General features: G+C 35.6%; 1 protein-coding gene and 1 long non-coding RNA gene across 3 annotated transcripts; one reads left to right on the top strand and one right to left on the bottom strand.

The window, feature by feature from the left end:
• Positions 1-233: 233 nt before the first annotated feature.
• Positions 234-7709, bottom strand: LOC136755342 (uncharacterized). Its single transcript, XR_010817672.1, has 2 exons — positions 6575-7709; positions 234-538 (listed from the first exon to the last, which is right to left on the bottom strand). It is a non-coding gene; the product is annotated as an uncharacterized LOC136755342 (long non-coding RNA).
• A 6292-nt stretch (positions 7710-14001) lies between these two features.
• nr2f1a (nuclear receptor subfamily 2, group F, member 1a) lies at positions 14002-23082 on the top strand. Of its 2 annotated transcripts, XM_066711848.1 has the most exons (4): positions 14991-15161; positions 15244-15329; positions 17121-17648; positions 21738-23082. In XM_066711848.1, exons 1-4 carry the CDS (start codon positions 15121-15123, stop codon positions 22010-22012), a joined length of 930 nt encoding a protein of 309 aa, XP_066567945.1. In that variant the 5' UTR covers positions 14991-15120; the 3' UTR covers positions 22013-23082. The 2 variants fall into 2 exon arrangements, with proteins under 2 accessions (XP_066567944.1, XP_066567945.1); XM_066711847.1 differs by having other exon boundaries at positions 14002-15329.
• The last annotated feature ends 814 nt before the right edge of the window (positions 23083-23896 follow it).

Raw genomic sequence — 23896 nt, 5'->3', positions numbered from 1 at the left:
TATATATATATAATTATATATAATTATATATAATTTAATTTCAAGAACTGTCTGTTCAAATTAAGCTCTTGGTATTTCATTTCCATTAAAAGGACATTGACCTTCTTTGGCTGAATTGAATTTGACCTTGCAACAAAGCAGGAAATGTTTTCAAGATAAAGTCTAAACTAGTGTGCTACCTAGATATTTAGAAGGAGAACATTTAAAAGTAATGTTTCAGAACCAGGTTATGATAGCGTGATTCAGAACTTTTTATTAGTTTTAATTTGTGGCATAACAAAAAAGCAGTGGCACTGATGAAGAAATCAGGATTTCTAATACAAGATGCCACACACCTGTACCTGCATCCTGCAACATGACAGTGAATCAAAAGCTAACAGGTAATCAAGTAGGACATTGTGGTGAAATGATTTCAAGTAACTCATGAAAATCTTTACCAACCATCCCAAATCTCGGCTCTTTCCAAACTCATCAGTCATTGAATAAGAGGGAGTCCATACTGGTCTTTGAGCATCACGAGGGATCTGACCAAAGTGCCCTGTTGATAGTGAAACAAAAGACAAACACACTCACACAAAGTGAGTTCAACTGTTGTCCATTTAAAGTGTCTTGGTGTTTCCACTTGTCTCTAAAGACAACATTTATCCTTGCCCTGAAACAGACCATTCCATTGCAATTATGTTCTTAATCACATTCTTAAACAACACCGACAATTCCATCATTATAGAAAATGTTGTCTATTGCTGAATTGGCTGATTGACTTGATTTAATATTGCAGATGTTTTTCTTTGTTTCTGTTTGTGTTTCTGTACATATATCTCATTTGCAACATTTCTTACCCATGGAGCAATTGATGTCTAATTCAAATGTAAAATTAAATCTAATAATGAAAGTCAGATGAATTTATTCATTTGTATGTTTGTTTCTTTGGCTGTTTATCTGTTTGTTTATTTGTTAATTGGTTTGTTCGTATATTACAGTACAGTGATCCTGAGTGGACATTCATATCATTTAAATCAATTTTGAAAGTTTCAATTGACTTTAAGTTGACTAGCAGGTCTCTTAATTATTCCCAGTGCAAAAAGTTGTCAACAACTGAGAAAACACCAATCGCAATGACAGATATTGATACTTTAATAGGCAGTTCCTTGGAGAATAGCATAAGTTTCACCAGACAGAGGGCTAAAAACACGAACACAGTACAATCAGGAATAGACAAAACGCGTTCTGTCTCAGAGGTCTGTGTGACCCATAGGTTTTAATGAAGCAGAACCTTTCAGAAGAGTGAGGATCGTGTCTCTTTATCAGGTAGGCTTACGTTCTAAGTCTCAACTTATGCTACTACCTTGAAAAACACCTTGGAAAGACCTCACATTACTTTCTTTGATAATTCTGTGAGACAGAAGAAAGCTCAGTGATCACTTGGCTTCACTCTTTTAAGTCATTGTTCAGCTACAGATGTGAAGAATAGCAATGGAAAAGAGGCTATATATTTTTTAAACATAAAACATGTAACAAAAGTGCATGTGTTGATTTATATCTGATATAGCTGATGTCATCAAATCATGCCTGTAACAAAACATCTCATTATAAACACAGCTTGTTGAGTCAAAGAGAGTATTTTAAATGTATAAAACAACCTTTTCCTCAGCAGAAATCCTTATGCATTTTTGGGACATTCCCAGATCAGCAATCATCTGTTGGAGCCCAGACATGGAGGAGTACTGCAGCCAAAGTCAGGGTCAGTTCCCTCTTGTTCAATTTCAGTTCCACCTGAATTCAATCTAGGCAGCTCCAATTCCAGTTCTGCAACTGATATTTTTCCATTTCAATTCCAATTCAGATTCCAGAATTGAAAATGGAATCGAATTGGAATTCTATCCCAAACTTTAGCCTTTCTGTACCAACTTGGCACAAAGTACTTAACACACAGAACTGTCTGTGCCAAATACAATAGAATAGAAAAGTAAATAGTACTCCACACTTAATATGTCAGCTCCTGAAAACTTTTATTATGGAAGAATTGAAAGAGTTTAATATTTTAATCTACATGAGCTTGTCATTAGGACATAGCCACAATTCTGCACTTATCTCCCCTTTAGTGAATAAAGTTCAGTTTATACAGGAATGTTCTTTCAGGCTGTCATTGAACAGCTCGACATTGTGTTTTGTAAAATAAAAACTTTGTGTCTCAGGACCTATCACCTAATTTTAACTTAAATAATCTCAATTTTCATAATATATATAGCATATCCATTCAATAAATATTCACAATGCAGCCAGTTCTGCAAATAATCTTTGTTTAAAAAAAACCTGCAAACCTAATTATATTTTCTGTGAGCATTCCCAAGTGGGAAGTGTCTCCCTTGAAGAAAGCAGTATCTGTAGCCTTTAAAGTATGTTCTACTTTATTTAGAACTTGTTTATATATATATATATATATATATATATATATATATATATATATATATATATATATATACTTACATACACACACACACACACACACACACACACTTAAGTAATACTTTTGGATGGAAAGATAAGTACATCCAGTGTATTTTAGGTATCAGATATAAATAGATACATTGAAATAGATTGCATTGAATATAGAATTATAGTTTGTAACTGTCACATCTTATGTAATTACAAAAGTAAAAGGGTACATGTTTAAGGTATTGGAACACTACTCAAGATGTAATAGGTCAAAGTTGAAAAGAAAGATTAGTGCATAAGGATTTTGTTGAACTTCACTTTACCCAAACCAAGCAAAATTCACTAGCAGTTAATTTTACAATTGAATAAGTCGCCTAAAGGTTTGGAGGTTTTTTTTCATTTCCTAGAGTAATCAGTCACATTTGATGATTTGTTCCAACCTAACTCTCAACTTAATTGTTCTAATTATGTATTTTAATGCGCTGTATTATATATGCATATTGTAAAGGAAATAAAATATACAGCATAATCAAGTAATTGTGAACATATAACACATTCATACCATGTTCTGCAGTTTAGAATGTCTCCAGGAGTATCCATTACTCTGCTCTCTATTTCCTTTCTCCCCAAAATGTGATCTGAGAACTTTTTACATTTTTTGAAATGAAGGAAATCTTAAGGTGGAGTTTTACTCCATTCCAGGAACTAACTTTGACATGAATCTACCTCAAGGTGCCAACCTGCAGCTATGGTGTTTCATGCAACAATCCAAAAGGGATGTGAAACATTTAGTCATAAGTGCACAACAAGTGCCCACACAGTGTGGCTGTGAAATTGACAGAATAATTTATTCAGGATAAAATTGAGAAATAAGTATTATTATCATCATCATCATTATCATCATCTAAATCAATCAGATTTAAACAAATTAGACTAACCAATTAATATATTACAAATATCATATCATACAATAAAACAGATGAAGCTTTTGGGAGTGATAAAAAACAAATACAGAAACATTAAAATATGAAATTATGTACATTTTGCTGTGACATGCTGTTAAAATACCTTAGTTAGGCATAGCTTGATGGTGAACGTAACAACTATTTAAGAACAAAGCATGCCACACTAGACACTGTTTACTTGTTTACATTGTTAAGTAAAATGCTGTGACTGTGATTGTCTAAAAGCAAAAGTACACTAAAGTATTTCTATACTGTATTTACAAAACATTTGCATTGGTTTTATGTAGTAGGGGTCTGAATACCAATGGCAACTTATCTTCATCAATAACAATAAAAAATACATTACAAAAATCTTTTCACATGAAAATGTACATATTTACTGTAGCTTTTTCATCTCCTGCTGGAACTTTGATTAAGTACATCAGATTGAAACAGCTGAGATAAAGTTGGGTTTCTCAACAGGCTAATTAATTATATTTCAACTTTGGACTGTGTTGTTGCATTTACTGTCAGTCTTTGGACAGGAGGCCAGAGTTCCCCGGACCTGGAGAGAGAGGTAGATATCTCATCAAACTAAAGGGAAGTGCTGAGGGAGCAGCTATTGGTTATGACTGTTATTTTACAAAATGTACTTAAGGGTGCCCAGTTTAGTTTTTCTGTTATTTAGCCCCCCTTTGTTATTGGTGATTCTAACCTGGGCTACAGAGGTTACAGTGACTGTCCCTTCCTCAGCTCTGCCTATGCTCTATGTTGTCTTGCTGGAAAACTCACATGCTATAGTTTCATCTGAGTCTCTTTATTTATCAAATAATTAAATACTCACATTCATGCAACCATACTCACGCACACACAGACTCACATTCTCTCACACGTTTCTATTCAAATACAGTACATTTCATCTGATTTTGTACCAGATGTTGAAATGATTGGTCCACGTTTAATTTTCTCATGTAACTTAATGTGCATTTGAAGTCAGGGATACGCTTAAAATTAATCTGAGTAATCCTGAAGAAACTGCTCTGGTCTCCTGTGCCTGTTTTGCATGTTGATAAAACCCTCCTCCTCACCACCACCATCAGCAAACCACTGACTGAATATACAGTTATATGTTTTTTTAATTCAATTAACAATTCCCATTGTGTTTCAGAGGCTAAATATAAATTACTGTTCAATGCCAATGTAATTAACCAAATATAAGATGCACAATTACTCACAGATGTTGAATTCATGGCTGTGCCTTGAATTTTGTTTTAAATGTATTTATTTATGTATTGGTTGTTGAAATCACATGTAGATTTAAAATAGTATGTATCACTTAAATACCTATAGTTACTACATTGTTTGTTTTGTAATCAGGTACACGGTTAAATCCTTAATAGCACTGGGATCATTAAAAAAATAATAATAATAATAAACCCACAGTATAATCAGACTGTACATGTGTGTGCCCGGGTTAGGTATTCCAATAAAAAAGTAGGCCTGTCTAAAACAGGAGTTAGACTGTTAGTTATTTTCTATTGTGGTTTATTTGAGTGTATATAAATATGAAGGGTGAAATACAGGGTGGCAATCACATCTAAAAGTTGAATTTCAAATTTGCTATCAAAGAGAAGCAATCTGTTTCCAAGAAAATATACATAAATGGCAATTAGGTATATAAGTACCATTGAGATAATATAGATAGATAGGTGTGTCTGTCTAATCCCTTTTAAATGACTGTTTATTACAGTCAATAAAAGGCTACAATACTACTAATACTTCAACGATGAAAAGTCAACATTTACTGATTCGCATTCATGATCAATCTTGTAGCGGCCTCTACGCATAGTAGCAATGTGTTTGGTTTTGTTTAAGGTTTTATACAGAAAGCCAGTTGCAGTGAAAAGCCAAACAAAAAAAATGCTTTCAGTCGAATATGAATATTGAAAACACGACAGATAAAAAGACAATCTGTCCATATACAGCGTTTTTATTCACCCTTTCCCTTTTTTGCCCAAAAGCTAACGTAGTGGCCTACATGGGAAGTTCAAGAGGGGTGTATTACGTCAAATCAATACGTCAATTCGCATATTCATGAGGGTCAGGTTGGATTCGCGACATCTCGGTCTAATGGTCAGTTTCACACAACGTTTACAACATATGTTTAAGTATTTGGGTGGTTAAAACGGGTCGACGCGACCTCGGTTGTGATGTATTGAGAAAGCAATGGTGCCTCCGTTTGGCGAACACGTTTTCGCTTTACGTCGGATTCCCATTAGTCTACGTATTTCATTTACTAAGTCGCTTACTCCAAGTATGCTTTAACCTAAATACATGCAGATGGAGATACATGGAAGTCTACTACCTCCAGCTCTCCACCTCAGTTTGTAGCAATTATGTGTGGCATTTTAAAATATGGGTTACAGAATCAACCTCCTTACACTCATAGTGTGTTCCGAGTGTGTGTGTTTCTTCTGTTATTGGAATAATGTTTCATTTGTGAGTTTACTTGAAGTTGTTACCCACCTACTGTATGGTCGTTCCTTGTTACTGCACCGCAGTCTACATTAACAAAACTCACAGGATCCGGGTTTAGCCTGTTTCAGATTTCGTGTTTTTTTAATGGCTTGACCGTGGCCTATTAAAAGCATTTCATTCAAAATGAAGCACTTAGTGTTGCTTTAGAAAATGCCCGTTTTAAGTGTATTTGTAATATGGGGATAAAATGACTACCTATTCATTGACATTGGGAACAGGCAAAAGTAATTTGCAATGAAGTGCCTTCATATTGCATCCCTTTGCTTTTAGCAATGCTCGCACAATTACTGTTAAATGCTTAAATACCATTTCACATAATTGTCGTGTGTGTGTGTGTGTGTGTGTGTGTGTTCGTGTGCACGCACAACAAAATGTGATGTCTGAAGAAAATAACACAATTGTGTTTTAATCAAGAGTCACAGTACTTAACAAATGTTCAAACATATGCTGTTTGGACACCTGACATTATTATAATTAGTATTACTACTACTACTACTACTACTACTACTACTACTACTACTATTATTATTATTATTATTATTATTATTATTATTATTATTATTATTATTAACCAAAACAATAATAACATTATCATATTACATAGCATTGGGTTATGTATTAATACATGTGTAACGTGTGTGTACATTAATAATTACCTTGTTATCCGTGTTAGATAGTCTTCAGTGAGTTCAGTGGGTACGAGCCACTGTGAAGCGAAACCAACACCTGCTATCTGTTGAAAAAAGACAACGCATTTCAGAGACAGGTAGAATATTCTCGTGTTTTTTTCGAAGGGGGGTAGTGGTAATTGCGCCTTAATTGATTTTAAAATAATATTATTAAGGGATAGGCTAAAACTCACTGCGCTGTAACACTACACAATTTCCATACAATCACATTACTGTTATATTGCTAGAAGTAAGTTAAGCATGAATTGCAAATATGTTAAGGAGATAAACTTCTAGGTCCTCTGTGTCGGTGAATGCGTTTGTCTGTCTACAAGTTATATCCAAGATAACAGGCCTACGGGATGAAAGGTAATCCGGGTGTAGAATTTAATAAAGCCAACGTGGTAAGTTAATAATGTATTGCATTTTGGCCTGGCATTATGTGCAATGAACGTATAAACTTTAGAAATAATCTAAGAATATTTGACAAATATTGATGTGCATTATTATTTATTTATTTATTTATGTATTACACACGTTTTATTATTTGACTTAGTACTTGATTAAATTCTGAGCCGCCCACACAAATAAGCCTACCTTTTGACTAAAGGGTGACTATTATCCTGTAACTTTCAGATTACACTATTGTGTCTTATAAACCCTACCTGAGACAAATGCCATCAAACTTGGAAGGGAAATCTCTACAGGCCCTGCTATTTGTCAGGTTCTCCAATAATATAATGTGATCTACTCGTCTTTATTAAAATCATGTTCTGTCCATTCAATCTGACAGTTGTTGAATGAAATATATTATAAGATCATTATACAACAATAATATAAATAATAAGCATAATCATAATTGCTATCCTTTAAACTAAGGCTAAGGAAATTGTGATTTAGTTTAAGAATGCTTGTTGTCAGTTCTTTCTTTTATTTATTCGTTCGAAATTATACTGAACAGTCTACTTTGCTATTAAACGTACTTGCTTAACCCATTGATGTATTTATCACTTTGAAAGTTTGTAATATTTATACATTATTATCGAGCTAACGTATATCATAATGTGTGTGTGTGTGTGTGTGTGTGTGTGTGTGTGTGTGTGTGTGTGTGTGTGTGTGTGTGTTAATGTAACACAGTCAAAGTGTTTTTGTGTTTATTATTTTATATTCCTATGACGAAGACATGCTACTTGAAGTATAAGGAAAACCAAAGTATCAGTCTTTTAAATAAAATGCTGTTCTTGGCACTTGATTAAAATAGTTTTTAACTTTTAATATATTTGCAACACCATTATATTTGCTTAACATTCACATAATATCAATGTATTGTATAGCGTTGCAATTTGGTGTTTCCTTTGATTAATACAAACTGAAACTTGCATAATACTTTAAAATAAATGTTTTGGGTTTAGGATACATTTACAGTAGGCTATATACTGTAAGACTTCGACCGTTTAAGTGCTAATAGATTTATGGTCTCTGTTTCATAGGCCATCCAGAGTAATTAGCACATATGTTCTAAATAGATGATGGTTTTCTGAGCAATAAAGCAATTACCGATTGCGCAAACTGACAGTCCTTCTAACTAAACTCCAACCACAAGCTAATTGGAAAAGTCATTTCGGCTTCATTGTCTGCAATTAGTCTTGCCAGCCTTTACCAGTCCAAAACATACTACTTAGGGGTTATTTACCCATTCATTCATAGCAGGTATAACTTTCTTTTTTTCTCGAAGCTCATAAAACCTGGAAGGAACATGTGTTTCTATCCATCCATCCATCTATCTGTCTATCTATCTATCAATCTATATATTTGCCTGTCTGTCTGTCTTTCTATTTCTGTCTATCTGCCTATTTAACTTTGCTTGATTCCAGTATAAGGTAGAATATTAGTAAAATAAAGATTAATTACATTACTAGTTCAAAGTAATTACAGACGTGAGAACAATTTGTCCGTTACGTGTTGTTTAAATAAGTACCCCCTGATTTGACGTAGCTTTGTTTCACCTGTCAGTTTTGTTAAGACATTAACATAGTTTTTTAGGGTATGTTAAAAACTCTAGATTTAAAGACTCTGTTCGGGATAGAAATTGAAGAAAATATGAAGAAAAAATAAAGAAAAGTAATATTTTCACTCTGAATGGGTAACCTGTACGACAGGTTATTTCATGTATCCAATATGTTAAGCTTACAAATTGTGTGTAGTTATTTTGTTGCGGTGCAGATATTCGTGTTGGACTAAATGCTTGTCTGATTCTCAAAACCAATCCTTTAATTTGTGAAAACCGCAAACATGTATAATATAGTCAGTTGTAAAATGTCTAATATTATTCTACTGAAGTGTGTAAGTTCTCAAACATTATTACGGCACTTACATCGTTTTTCATAATGTTGTAGTCCTTCTATATTTATTTAAATATGTATTAACTTCTTATGGAATATATTTTTTTAACAATACCAGATAACAATACAATATTTTACATCAGCAGAATTCACGTTATGCACTTTATGACTAACACCTACATCCAATTGTGTTTTTGTTCACCTCTATGTTTCTTATAAAATTCTATAAAATATAATGTTTTGTGTTGTTTATACGTAAACTTACTGCTTCAATTTATGTTTAAATGTGTAAAGCCTTTAAAACTACAAGGAGATTTTCTTCTTCGTCTTTGGACGATCAGAAGTCTGATTGCAGTTTGAAAATTTGTGCAACATGTCTTAAATATAGTAATATATAGTGGTGTGTTTCTCGGGTAAAGATATTTTTTGCTATTTCTCACGAATACCCTTTCCATTAAGAGCGATTAGATTATGTCTATTGAAAATTGCTGATCCAGAGAGAAAATGGCAGCAGATAAAAGGCGATTTCAAGTGACCTTCTCGTCCCTTTCACACCAATCTGAGCCCCCGAATAGCCAGGGATCAAGTTGGACAAAAGCCCCCTCCTCTTCCCATTCAACTTGCAGAGTCTCAAAGCAAAGGAGCAAACAACAAAACCTCTAACTCACGCACAACTGAAGTTGCGCACAGCTTGTGTTTACAAAAAAAATAATAAATAAATGAACCCTGTTTCGGCTATCTTAATTATTCTATTAATTCATTGCAATATAAAATAATGATATCTCTCAATCAATCAGTTTATCTTTCTATCTTTCTATCTATCTGTTTATCTTTCTGTTTATCTATCCATCTCTGTATTTATAGAGAGAGGTTAAAAGATATAATAGATACGAATGTATATATATATATATATATATATATATATATATATATATATATTGTCAACATTTTGTGAAATCCATTTGAATTTTAAGATGCTCGCTTGGGTGTTTTATATTCCAGTCCTGCGTGAGTATTATACATATGATTTTAAAGGTTTTATTATTTTTAACTGTAGCCTATAATATTCCACCTTTTTTTAAGAACAGGTACGTGAACCTTGAACAGTGAGTGAACACTTCTATTCATTTTTTATGTATTCAGTGTGCAGTATCAATGATCTATTAAAAAATCTAATTATAACTGGTGTCTAACTTAAAAATTATCTGATAAACATAACGGTTTCAAAAATAACACACACCCACATTTAAAAGGATGCAATTGCAAAAAAAACATTCATGTCTTGCGCCTCTCTACTTCTAAATACACATTTTCTACAGAGGAACACCTCGCTCTACCAGTTGGTATGCGAGAGCTCTGAGGCGTGTCATGTTGAAAGAATTCTGTTCAGTTAGGACAACAAACCTTATTTTAATAGTATTTCTCGCGAGTATATTGTCGATTTAGAGAAAGATTCTGTGAAATGGTTTTATTACAACAATTCGAGTCCTGCGCATAGAAATTATCGGCACTTCAAAGCAGATGCAAGCATACAGGGGAATGTGAAAACATTTGTATGTTAGATCGTCTGTCTTGGTAATTTGTAACTCTTTCTCTTGCTGCAGTAACATAAGACGTGTTTTTACAGGTGGCTCCTCGACAGAGGCCTTTAAGCATCATGCAGAGCAATAAAAGCCTACATTAATATTAACTTAAATGGTATACTGATTTGAAAGATCCCTCTCAATTTAGCCCGTGACAACTAGATCACCAAATGAAAAACAGAACACATCATTCTTACATTGCAGTTCCTAGATGACCTAAGATGTAACAAAAAACTAATTTGTATCTTCTTAAATCACACACGAATGATTAAAGAAGATACAAATTGAATATAAATACATTGACTAAAAAGTCACTTTTCCTCCCAGTGCCCAGCGTTGCAAAAATAAAATTAAAATATTGTGTTACTAGTTCAATATCAACATTTAAAAATACATATCTAACATATTAATGGTATTAATAATATATATTTGTTTAATGGATAAAAACAGATACATCATTGTTTGCTGTTAATAAAGTTTATTGAACAAAGGGGATTATAAAATATTCATATTTGAAGATTAAGTATATACTTACCTTTTCAGTGACATGGTTGTGCTGTTATGTTATTATCTACTTCGAAAAGAGTTAGAAAAAACTTCGAGACATTACGGGGCTTGGTTAAGCGTGAAAGCTCTCAACTGCATCTTGTTTGTATGTTTGTGTTCTGACATAAAAGACAACCGAATCACTTAAAACATTTATTCACATGTCGCAATCCAGATGAAGTGCAATCTTACAATGCTTTATGGCAACCCCCCAAAAAAGTGCGCTGTTAAGTAGCCTAAATAAAGTGTAGATATAGGGAAATTGCATAAAGCTATTTGCTAATTAAATACTGGGTTTCATTTTTGACATTGAAAACACGTCTACAAGTTTCCCATTATACGGTTATTTGAAGGGCATTATAGTCTTGGGCAGATAAAGGGGAATGATAGAATGAAAGTATAAAGAAATGTGCGTTATAGCCTCCTGTCCTCTCGAGTCTCAAACTTAAAGGACAGCTAAAAACTTAAGGACACAATCGTGTGCCATGTACAGCTTCTGCACACGTTTCTGCTTCGGTCTGTCCAACCTCTATTTTTTGCTGACTGTAAATTTCCTTCGTGTCAAAATTTGGGACGTTTGTGGGGAAACGTGACCTAGTTACGTCTTCGGCGGTTTCTGTTTCTCCCTTTCACAGTTAAACGTGCATTTGTTTTATGTGAAGCAGATCCCAGGTTCAGACCCGCCTGGCACCGCTCAGGTGATGTTCACATGTTTATCTTCCGTTGATGTGTTTGCTTGTTTATTTATGTGTGTGTAAAAGCGACCAAGTCGATCTTCTTGCTGTCCGTTTAATCTGTTGACACTATCGCTTAGACAAACAGGCTGCTATCGATCTTTTCATTATGTGATCAAACAGGACACAGCGCAGGTGAGAAGCTTACAAGTTGGAAAACAGCTCCTAGTTCATACGTGTACTCAAGCTGGCACACATGATGCCAACATCATAGAGAAACAAACACAAAAACAACAATAACACAACAGCAACAACAACAACAATAATAATGCCTTTAGATTTGCATCAGTACAGATGCTTCTGATATAGCCCACTGTGTTTAAACGTGATTTCTTTGAAGAGCCTTATTATACGTGTAGAAAATGAAGAGACGCCTGTACTTGCCTGACGAAGACTGTTTTTCAGGTGCTTCGTTGGACATCCACACTTCTTCAACTCTAGCCTTGCGCCGATCGCTTCTTCCTTTAATGTCCTAGTGTCCACTTTCCCTCTCTCGCCTCGATGTTTTCGTGCTCTCCTTCTTTCCTCTTTTCCCATTCGCTCTCTTCCCCCTCTCCCTCTCGCTCTCTCTCTCCTCTCTCTCCTCTCTCTCTCTTCTCTTCTCGCTCTCTTCCCAATCTGTAGAGTAAAATCTTGATGATACACTTACAGAACTTTCCTATTGTCTGATTTAATCTTATCCGTTTCACCTTTTCATTGAGGAGAAGACATGACCGAGAATGGGTTTGGAAGGCAAGGGAGAGGGAGAGGAAAAGACCACTGTTGCTTAGTCAATAACAACCTTTCCCCCTTTCTAGAATTGCTATATACAATGGGATCTCTTGGACGTGGCACCCCCATGGTACTGCTCTTCCTCTGCGATTTAAACATCAATAAGAAAACACATGTCTTGTGGTCCACGATTATACTTTAAGACAATTAAACTAAGCTTTATATTTACTTTGTATAACATTTTACTGTGGCACTTACTAAGTGTTTGCTTGTTCGTCCTTTTTTGTTGCAACATCAATTACATTGCCTATACATTAATGCACGCAATGAATGTATTGTTCTTTGTGGTACTTTATTGCATCCAGACGTGGATATCTAAAAACATTTAGCCATGGTAACTAAAATGCAAAATGGATGTACCGGTATTTATAGGCTACCGTCACCAAATGTTATTTTGAAGCAATTAAAATCTGTATGTATCCCAATGAAACGTATAGCTGATGGGGGGTTAAACAAAAACACATAGGAGACTATATTTTTTAATATATCTTTAAAGGGTTGGAAGAATAATCACAATAAATTATGAAGCACTGTACCCTGTGCTAGTGTACTGTACGCTAGATGGCAGCCGGATCCAGTAATTTAAGTCTGGAAGGCGCCGGCTTAAGTTGACAACTAGATTCCCTCACAATTCTGTGGCAACTTCACTTGATTTCAACAAATAATGATTAAAACTAAACAGATCATAAGTGACATGTATTCATCTTTAAACGTGTATACGTCTATCAGAATTTACTCCAGTTCCACAAGAGAAACAAAAACATTCGCTTTCACCCCCCACCCTCCATCTCATCAAACCAGTTTTTACATTTTTACTTTTTTTTTTTTTTTTTGGTACTATCAATAATTCAGCCATGCATTTCCAGAATGGACATGACGCTTTACTTTCTAAAACAGAAAGGCGACAAAAGAAGGGAAAGAAAAGATCAAAAATACCTTAAAGACGCATTTCTCTCTGAGACCGAGCCTAACTGACCCGGGCAATAACGTGGTGTATTAGGATTCATAATTTAGACAACAGCTCCAAAGAAACCAAGAACAAACTTTGAGGGATTTGGTAGAAACCATTTGCACTTCGCACGTCTGCTTATTTCACGCACACCGAGCTCATCCAACCCCCCCCACCACCACCCCCACCCCCCCCCTCTTTTTTCCTTTTTTTTTTTTTGATATTCTATCCAGGATTTCTTCCTCTTTTTGTGACAATAGCCGCCCCATACTAATCAGGTCTCAAAGTAAATAGCAGCGCAGGGCGAGCTCGATGTAAATTCAGCCTGTCAGAACCCTTATTCGTAGGTAGCAAGAATCGAGGACTCCAACCAATGGAGTAGAGGAGGATTGGCTAACCTTAGCCTCCCATCTCTCCCTCCCCATCCCCCCCCCCAGCCTCACACACACACACACACCCACCCCCCCAATGCAGGGCTCTGACCAGTCAGTCGCCTTTGATTATCAGTTGCCAGCAGCCCCTCTCTTGGCTCCTTGACATGAGCACCATATAAGGCGCAGCGATCTCCATAGAAACGTGTCAGTTTCAATAGTAGTGTCAAAGTTCACTATATACAGACATTCGCGCAGATCCCCGTTTCGGAAACATTGCTCTGCTGGTCTTCCCGTTTAAACGCATTCATTTTTGGGTCTCTCCTCCTTGCATATTCTATTAGTTGTTGTTTTTTTTTTTCCTTTTTTTGTGTGTGTAATCTTTTCTCTTTCGCTCATTCCTGCCGGAGAGGTGAAACTACAGGGGCACTTCTTGCGACGTTATTTTTGTGCCTTCTTCTTCAAGATGAGTTTTATTAAAATATAGATATACATTCCCGATCTTCGGCTCTTTCTTTTTTTTTTTTTTTTTTTTTTTTTTTTCCTCTCTCTTGCATCCAGCACTGAAGACAGGAGTAAAGGAGCCGGGGAGAGAGAAGCGGATTTATTTTCTCGCCGTACTTTGGATCGCGTGCTGTTATTTGGTATTATTTATTTATTTGTGATCGCGGTGAATCCGTCCTGCCTCCTGTTAGGCTATTAAAAAAAAAACACACAAAAAAAAAACTCTCTAATCTGAAAACCCTCGGTCCTTTTCCAAGATTGGTTTCCTGAATGGCTGACTGCAATTTACCTTGGAACTGGCCTCCCGATACTTGCATATCCTGATCGGGTGCCTTCTACAGCCACTTTTATTCTGAATGTATTGATCGTCCTCTTCTCCCACTTTGTCTTATGTGATCGCCTGCTTCGCTTTGACTTTGCACAGCCGTGTATCTAAAATCTCATTTTTCACTTTCGAAAACCCCAGCGATCAGTTCGCTTTATAGCACTTTTTGGGCCCGAGATATGGCAATGGTAGTTAGCGTCTGGCGAGATCCGCAGGAAGACGTGGCCGGAGGAACTCCAAGCGGCCCGAACCCAGCAGCTCAGCCGGCGAGGGAGCAGCAGCAGGCGGCGTCGGCAGCACCGCACACCCCGCAGACTCCAAGTCAGCCGGGACCTCCGTCAACGCCAGGGACTGCTGGAGACAAGGGACAGAGCCAGCAGAATTCAGGACAGAATCAACAGCATATTGAATGTGTGGTTTGTGGAGACAAATCCAGCGGCAAGCACTACGGTCAGTTCACCTGCGAGGGCTGCAAAAGTTTCTTCAAGAGGAGTGTCCGAAGGAACTTAACGTACACATGTCGTGCCAACAGGAACTGTCCCATCGACCAGCACCATCGCAACCAGTGCCAGTACTGCAGACTGAAGAAATGTTTAAAAGTGGGCATGAGGCGGGAAGGTGAATATTTTTTTCTAATGCTACATCTTAACTCACATAGGCTATTCGTTCCCACAGGCGTTTTGCTTTGCTATGTAGCATGAAATCCGCCGTTTGGAATGTTTTACTAAAATTGTATATCTTATATTTACGTAATGGTTTTTTATATATATATATATATATATATATATATATATATATATATATATATATATCTCACACACACACATATGCACATAAAGCCATTCCATTCAAAGCCTGAAATGCATTGCTTTTTTTTTTTCTAAAGATCGAGCTACAGATGCACAAGCTTAGACCATTTGGATTCTGTCTCGTTTTAACAAAGCAGCGGTATTTGAGTGTTTATATTCCATTTTAATTCTCCCCAGTTCTGCATGCAATCTTCTCTAGTCGTGTGTGAACCAGACACGATTGGGGTTATCTTTACATATGTAGTGATAATAAAAGTTTGCACGTTGACCTACATAGAATTCAAACAGTTTCTCTATGTATGTATGTCTGTGTGTGTGTGTGAGAGAGAGAGTGTGTGTGTGAGAGAGAGAGAGGGAGAGAGAGGAGGAGGAAAGAAAGGATGAGATGTTGATTCATATTTGCATTGTATTTATTTTTTAAGCAAGCATGCGAACTTCTGTTTTAATTGTGTTAGAAGTCAATAATGACAAGGAAATGTGAATTATGATATTGAGCTACATTGTCACTGTATACAACTTAGGGTGGTTACTTCAGCCCAATGAGTCTTGACGGAAAGACATTACTACTGATAATTTCTGCCCAATTTATTATTGTTATTATTATTAGTCGTAGTAATAATATGAATTATTATTGTTTTTATTATTAGTGATTTGTAAGTCTTTCATGATTATTGGTATAAAAATAAGTGGAGGAAGAGACAGTGAATCTTTTTAAAATATAATTAGAGCTAAAGATGACAATGCTAGAGCTCGTTTGAATTAAACTGATTCTGTAACTTTACTGATACACTACAACTCCAATCAGTTTTGTTCCATAGTCCGGCGCCTCATGGCCATGTAATCATTAATATTCAAAGATAATACTATTTTTTTCATACTATAAAATCACATATATATATATATATATATATATATATATATATATATATATATATATATATATATATATATGTATGTATGTATGTGTATGTTTGTCTGTTAGAGCTTTAAGGGATGTAAACCTGGAAGAAGAAAAAAATAGTCACCTTCAGAAACTGCAAGCATGATTGCTTTTTGCATTCAGATGGTTAATGAATCCTATGTTCAGCAGCTACAGAGTTGTGTATTCAGTGTGTATGTCTGTCTGAATGATTCCCCACTACCCACCTCCAGGAAATCTTACCTTAAGTTATTTTAATGTTTTCGTATTACGAGTCTACAAAATGTAGTTAAAATTGAGAGGTTTCTGTAAAATTACAAAAGCTCTACAAATTGCAAATTACACAGATACCAACAGCACACACACACACACACACACACACACACATATACAACACACACAATGTCAGACTGATGCATGGGCACTTCAACTCCATATTACATTTTAAAGCCAGTTGTGTTAAATTGAATTCATGTTTTTCTTACATTCAAACGGTGTTGTATTTTTGTATCTGTTATTTTTACTTTATTACCTATATACATGTGATGATTTTATGTCTGGGCTTTTTCTAAATAGAGTAAGAACACCTCAAGGCTTTACGGGTTTTATGTGCTATACATAAACTCTTATGTTTATCAGCCCTGGATGCACATTTCCTCTCCTTCTCTTTCTTTTTGTCAGCGGTTCAGCGAGGAAGAATGCCTCCAACCCAACCGAACCCAGGTCAATATGCACTGACGAACGGGGATCCTCTGAACGGCCATTGCTATCTCTCCGGATACATCTCGTTATTGCTTCGGGCAGAGCCGTACCCGACCTCACGGTACGGCAGCCAGTGCATGCAGCCCAACAATATCATGGGCATCGAGAACATCTGCGAACTGGCGGCGCGTTTGCTCTTCAGCGCCGTGGAATGGGCCCGGAACATCCCTTTCTTCCCCGATCTGCAGATCACAGACCAAGTGTCCCTACTCAGGCTGACTTGGAGCGAGTTGTTTGTGCTTAATGCGGCTCAGTGCTCCATGCCCTTGCATGTTGCCCCGCTGTTGGCTGCCGCCGGCCTCCACGCCTCGCCAATGTCTGCGGACCGGGTCGTGGCCTTTATGGATCACATTCGGATCTTCCAGGAGCAGGTGGAGAAACTCAAGGCCCTGCACGTCGATTCGGCAGAGTACAGTTGCATCAAAGCCATAGTGCTTTTCACATCAGGTGAGTGGCATTGCGGAACCGCAAGAGAGGGGCCTTCTGGAGAGAAAGAGAGTGGGAGAGGAGGCGGAGGAGGAGGAGGAGGAGGAGAGGGAGTCAGGGAGTCAAATAAAAAGAAAAGATAGTTCTGGCTTCCAACGGTTTGGCCCTTTTTAAATTCGACTGGACAAGGACAAACGATTATCTTTGGGAGACAAACTGGTGTAAAATAGTAATGAAAGACATACATTTAGTGACAGTACAGAAAAGACCACAGCAAATACCAGACTGTTAAGTGGACCAATGTAGGTCATGTAGAGGATGAAAAAGAAAAATGATACAAAGTGTTTCACGGAGCACATTATGCAGGTTTAATATTAGATTTCTTTCTCAGTTGTCTTGAGTACTTTGTTAATGATTCCTTTTCATATTTACTAATGCAACTACCTCGAATATATTACATTACCAACGTGTAATGCAAGGAAAAGTACAATTATCACTGCAGTGTGACAGTTTACACGATACACGTGTCATCATTCTAATAAATGACGCCAGCTGTATGAATGTGTATACAAATCGATAGGGGTATGGGTGCATATGAAGTTTTGTTTGTTTTATTTTTTGTCACTAAACTCGTTTATCATTAGGATAATTTTACAAAATGCAAATTATAGCACGTGTTCCCTTTCAAGTATCCCTGCATTATGAGACACATGACATATTCTACGCAAACCATTTTAATTGTTTAATTTATAAACTTTTTGCAGTTCCAAAGCAGTATATGCAATCTACAAAATAATGTAAATGTCACCTAAAATACATTCTAAATATAGCATTTTAACTGAAATGTATGTTGAATGTATTTTAATGTCTGTTTATTAATTGTTTGGATAGCCTATATAACTTTTAATATACGCATCGATACAATACGAAAGTGTCAACATCTTTTTATTAATATATAGTGTATTATTAGTATTATATATTATATATAGTATTATATTTGTATTAGTATATATAGATGTGTGCGTGTGTGTGTGTGTGTGTATGTGTGTGAAACATAGAAAGTAACTACAAAGTTATCGTACCCATTTAAGGGTAAGACAACGTTTAAATAAAAAGAGAACGAGCTAATAAACAAAATATGCCAGTTAACAGCAGAATATGGACACGTTTACATTGCAAAGTGCAGCCATGGCAGTGGGAAATGTTTTCTAGGCCTTACAGGAACCCTGAAAAGCCTGATACACGACTCTCACATACTCTCTCTATGAATGTACAAAAATGCAATGTTAATGTGACTTTCAGAACATCTTAGTACTCTAGTGATACTCGTGCGACGTCAATTTGCATTTTAAACATCACAAGATGTGTTTTTAAAAGACTGAATAGTTCGCCTTCAAGTGACAGACCATGCTGTTCATTCAGTGTATCCGTTACCTCATACCATTCCGGTACATTTTTAATAATGTTTAAAATATTTATTGTAGGAAACACAAAGCTATTTACTCATTACATCAGAAAAAATAAAGTAACGTGAATCTGAATGCTCGCATGTGTTTAAAAGGTAATTGACAAATACAATTTAACTGTGTTTAATCAGTCCCAAATGTAGAAGGATCCATATTAAGCTATTTATCATCAGGGCCATTTGACTTGCGTTACTTCAATGTTAAACTGTCATTTAAGTCAAGATTTGAGAAAGTCAAACAACATCCAAAATATAAACCTCTTTTAAAAATACATATGTTTGTGTGTGTGTGTGTGTGTATGTGTGTGTGTGTGTGTGTGTGTGTGTGTGTGTGTGTGTGTGTGTGTGTTTGTGTGGGAAAAGCAAAGTGTATGCAATATAAATTATATTGCAAAAATATATTAAATAATTACATTAAAATTAATTATTAAAAAGATTTAAAAAAATAAAAGGCTCTGCAAGGGGAAAGCACAAAAACCCTACAACAACCTTGCAGACAAGTTGTGTAATATAACATTTTTAAGTATCCTACCTGAAAATATGAGTGTCACATGAAACACCCAGCACTCCACCCCCTAGACACTACACACACACACTGAAGTTCCACTTCTGAATAAACTTGTTTTGATTGCCAGCCAAAGGGGAATTCAAAGGAAGTCTTTTCATTCTCAGATATTTAAACCTTCCTTCATGGACATGGACTTCCCTAGATGGACCTTTTTAGAGTTTTAAAACACAAATTTTACAAATTTAGCTAATAATGGTTAAGGTGTGTGTTTTTGTTTTTGTTTTTTGCAGCATTTGACTAGATCTAAATAGGTTATTATTATTATTATTATTATTATTATTATTATTATTATTATTATTATTATTATTATTACTAAGCACTGCTATATATTCCCATGGAAAAGTGGTGACCTGCCTTTAATATTTTAACCCATTCACTGAAATATAAATATAAATAAGTAAATACATTTTACACCATCAGATTAGCCTTCAGTGATACATGTCAATAGTTAATCTTCAAAGTTTATTTTATTTATCTTCTTCTTCTTCTTCTTCTTCTTCTTCTTCTTCTTCTTCTTCTTCTTCTTCTTCTTATTATTATTATTATTATTATTTGCCTTTTTTAGAGTACTCATGATTACTAATTATTACTTTTAGTTAGTTAGTTAGTTTGGTATTAGATAACCTTTGATAACTCTATCCCGAGGCTCAAATTTGTTTAATATTATGTTGACTAAATTTTATTTTCCATTTTCTCAACACATTATACATATTTGTGTGTGCATTTGTACACAGAGAGACAGATGGACAAATAGATAGACAAGACAGATAGAGAGAGTGAGAGAGAGAGTATAATATACATGTTTTCTCAATGATTCTGGATGTTACTTTCCTCTGAAATGTGTGTTTAAAGCACTATAAACGTATTTAAAGCTTTTCCTGGGCTATATATACTATGTATATATTTTGTTTTAGTAACTTAGAAAACCTGCACTTCTAATCCACATATATTTGCATATAGGCCGCCCTACTCAAATTAAGATCCCTGTAAATCACACTGAGATCTTAGCCTAGCCCCGGCACAGTTCATAAGTTCATAAGGTTATTGTGTCTGACCATAGTGAATTATTGCCTAAAGAAATAAAGATCGGTCCTAGAGGCTTTTGGGAAGCATTGTCTAACGTTTAATAGATTATACTGATTTAGAAATGCAGTTTTCTTTCTGAAATGCGACCACGAGCGATTTATACGATATACACACACTCGCACGTTTTTATGCAACTCAAATTAGGTTATTTTTGCATTTACATTAACGGAATCTAATGGAAGATAAAATAGGACATTAGTATGAAATAGTTCTTAAACAACTATTCTCCGTACTTTTGTCAGTTTATTTATACTCAAAGAGCAACAGATCTACTTTGTCTATTGAGAATGTCGGAGTCTTCGACATGTTTCAGAATAATGAAAAAGCTTTACATTTATTCTGAAGTTAAGGGCCTCAGACACATACAATGCACATACGGAGGCTCTTTTAATGTTGTATTTGCTGTTGTCATGGTTCCTTTTCTATTTTGACGTGCTTTAAGCATGACTGTTGACTTCACCCCTGGTAACATATTTGATTGCTTCCAGGGGCCTAGTTTCAGCGCTCAGAAAATATACGGAAAGCATAGCAGAACCACACAGAAGCCTGCAGACAGATTCGCATGTATAATGTTCGGATGTGTTGTGACGCGTTGTCTTTGCAGTGTTCCTGTGATAAGCGGTGTTCTTAGATAGATACCTAATATGACTTCAGTATTAACGCAAATCTAAATCCAAAGACAATGAGAACAGGGGTCTCCCAGTCTCCCAGGCACTACTTTGAGATACCGTAGAAGCATGACAGTATGACAGTACTAGAACATGTCCTTTCCTAACCCTTCTGTGCATATATATATATATATATAATAAAAGTAAATGAAATGCAAGTCTTTGTGAATGATTTATGTGTGAGCATGCAAAATTGAGTGTCTTCCTGCTGATTGTGTGAGAAAAAACATGCATTACACAATCGGGTTGTTGTACAGAGATACGTATTACAGTGGTGCTTGATGCTAACCGGAGCTTTCTTGTGTTCTGTTTTGCCTGCTTAGACGCTTGTGGCCTGTCAGATGCTGCTCACATCGAAAGCCTACAGGAGAAGTCCCAGTGTGCCCTTGAGGAATACGTTAGGAGCCAGTATCCAAACCAGCCCAGCCGCTTTGGCAAGCTTTTACTGAGGCTGCCTTCTCTCCGCACCGTTTCTTCTTCGGTAATTGAGCAGCTCTTCTTCGTTCGCTTGGTAGGTAAAACTCCTATTGAAACCCTCATCAGGGATATGTTGTTATCCGGGAGCAGCTTCAACTGGCCTTACATGTCTATCCAGTGAGCAGTGAGAGCAAAAAATAAAAGAGGACCAAAACAAAACACAGCAACTCGAACAAGAGGAAATTATGACGAATATATATATATATATATATATATATATATATATATATATATATATATATATATATATATATATATATATATATATATATATATACATATATATATATATGTGTGTGTGTGTGGACCTTAAATGAACAATTGGAAGGACCTCGTTATTTGAACACTTTAGAAAATATGGAGACAGGACCTTCACGATCCCCACCCCACCCCCACCCCCCTCATTTTTTGGTGGACTGGGATGGATATTCTGTACAGAAAATAAGGAACTGGACTGACTCCTGTGTAAATCCACTCACCTACATCAACATTACTCTTCATTTTGTAAAATATTAGTCTTTATTTTCATTTTTTTGTAACTAAAAGAAAAAAGAAAAAGTAAAGAGAAAAACATCGTATGCGCATTAAAAAGAATCAAGACTTAGCGGGAAAAATAACGTTTCCAAACAATTATAAGAAATGTCCTGTGTCTATGTATCTATATCTGTTTTGTATTTTTTCTGGTTCCAAACCAGGTTTCCTGTGATTCTATACTAATAATTTTTGATATAACCTTTTGCTTCTTATAATGAGTGCGATATATGTTGTCGAAGCTATGTTCTCCAAGAATTAAAATTGAAGTGAGAATTTAAAAATAAAAAATAAAGAAATTTAGAAAAAAAACACAAGCAGTGTACTCGCTTTGAGAATATCGGCATTGATATTAGAGCTTAATTCTACGGACCTGCAAATGTACGGCCAAAAGATCTGGACATTTAACTTCCCTGGGTAATATGTATGGAGTTGAGCAGCAGTAAGAAACAAGAATGAAAATATACACAAAGAAAGGTCAAATGCACTTTTAATATATCGTTTCAAACATTTTTTGTTTGTTTCGTCTTGAACTTTCACTGTTTTTGAAATTTATTGGTTTATTTAGTTTGTCCCTGCTATAAAGCAGATTTTCCAAAATGATCAGTTGCTCGGAGTTGTGTGCTGGTGATTGCAACATTAAAAAGGAATGGGTACCATTGTCTTTCTCTCTAGAAATTTCATGTAAGGTTTGGAATTGGAAGGTTTCATTTTTTAATTGCCGCGGGGTTCCCTTCAAGACATAACACCAAAAAAGAGTCTAGGACGCTCTTTTCATGTTAACGCTAATATCCCTGTCTCGTTGTAACACACAAACACACAAACATATCACTAGACTACCCGTTCCAGCTAACAAGGTGCCTGAAGAACTTTAACAATAAATGACCATAAGGCCCCATTTCCCCCGGATTTTTCTCAGATATGAGAGTTTATGAATGACTGCCACTGTGGATATTTGCCAATACTGCAGGTGGTTTACTGTGTGCGAGCGTTTGAGTGTGTGTGAGTGTGTGTGTGTGTGTGTGTGTGTGTGTGTGTGTGTGTGTGTCAATGCGCCCTCACACAAATACAAACATACAGAGACACACAGTTTGTACATGAGGGTACAGGTTTTCTCTGGTTTCTCATAGTTGCTGGAGCACCGCTCTGAAGCTGTTTCAGCACATTAATGTTTTATAGTTTGCTCAGACAGAACTGTAAGAATACACACTACCAAGGGAGCTTTTTCCTAACATATTAATAAAACTGGATCTTTAAAAATATCACCACGAACAAACTACGAAGAAGCAGCATTTTCAATCTGAAGCATTATTGATAATGTTTTCCTTTTTGCCTTTTATTCCTTGATGCAAGCGTTCCATACATACATAAATACATCTATCTATCTATCTATATGTTTTTATCTCTCTCTCTCTATTAATATATAGCTATATATCCACATATATATATATATATATATATATATATATATATA

The sequence above is a fragment of the Amia ocellicauda genome, chromosome 8 (assembly GCF_036373705.1).
Source record: "Amia ocellicauda isolate fAmiCal2 chromosome 8, fAmiCal2.hap1, whole genome shotgun sequence".
In the NCBI taxonomy this organism is placed as follows: domain Eukaryota; kingdom Metazoa; phylum Chordata; class Actinopteri; order Amiiformes; family Amiidae; genus Amia; species Amia ocellicauda.
This window is presented reverse-complemented; position numbering and strand designations above follow the sequence as displayed.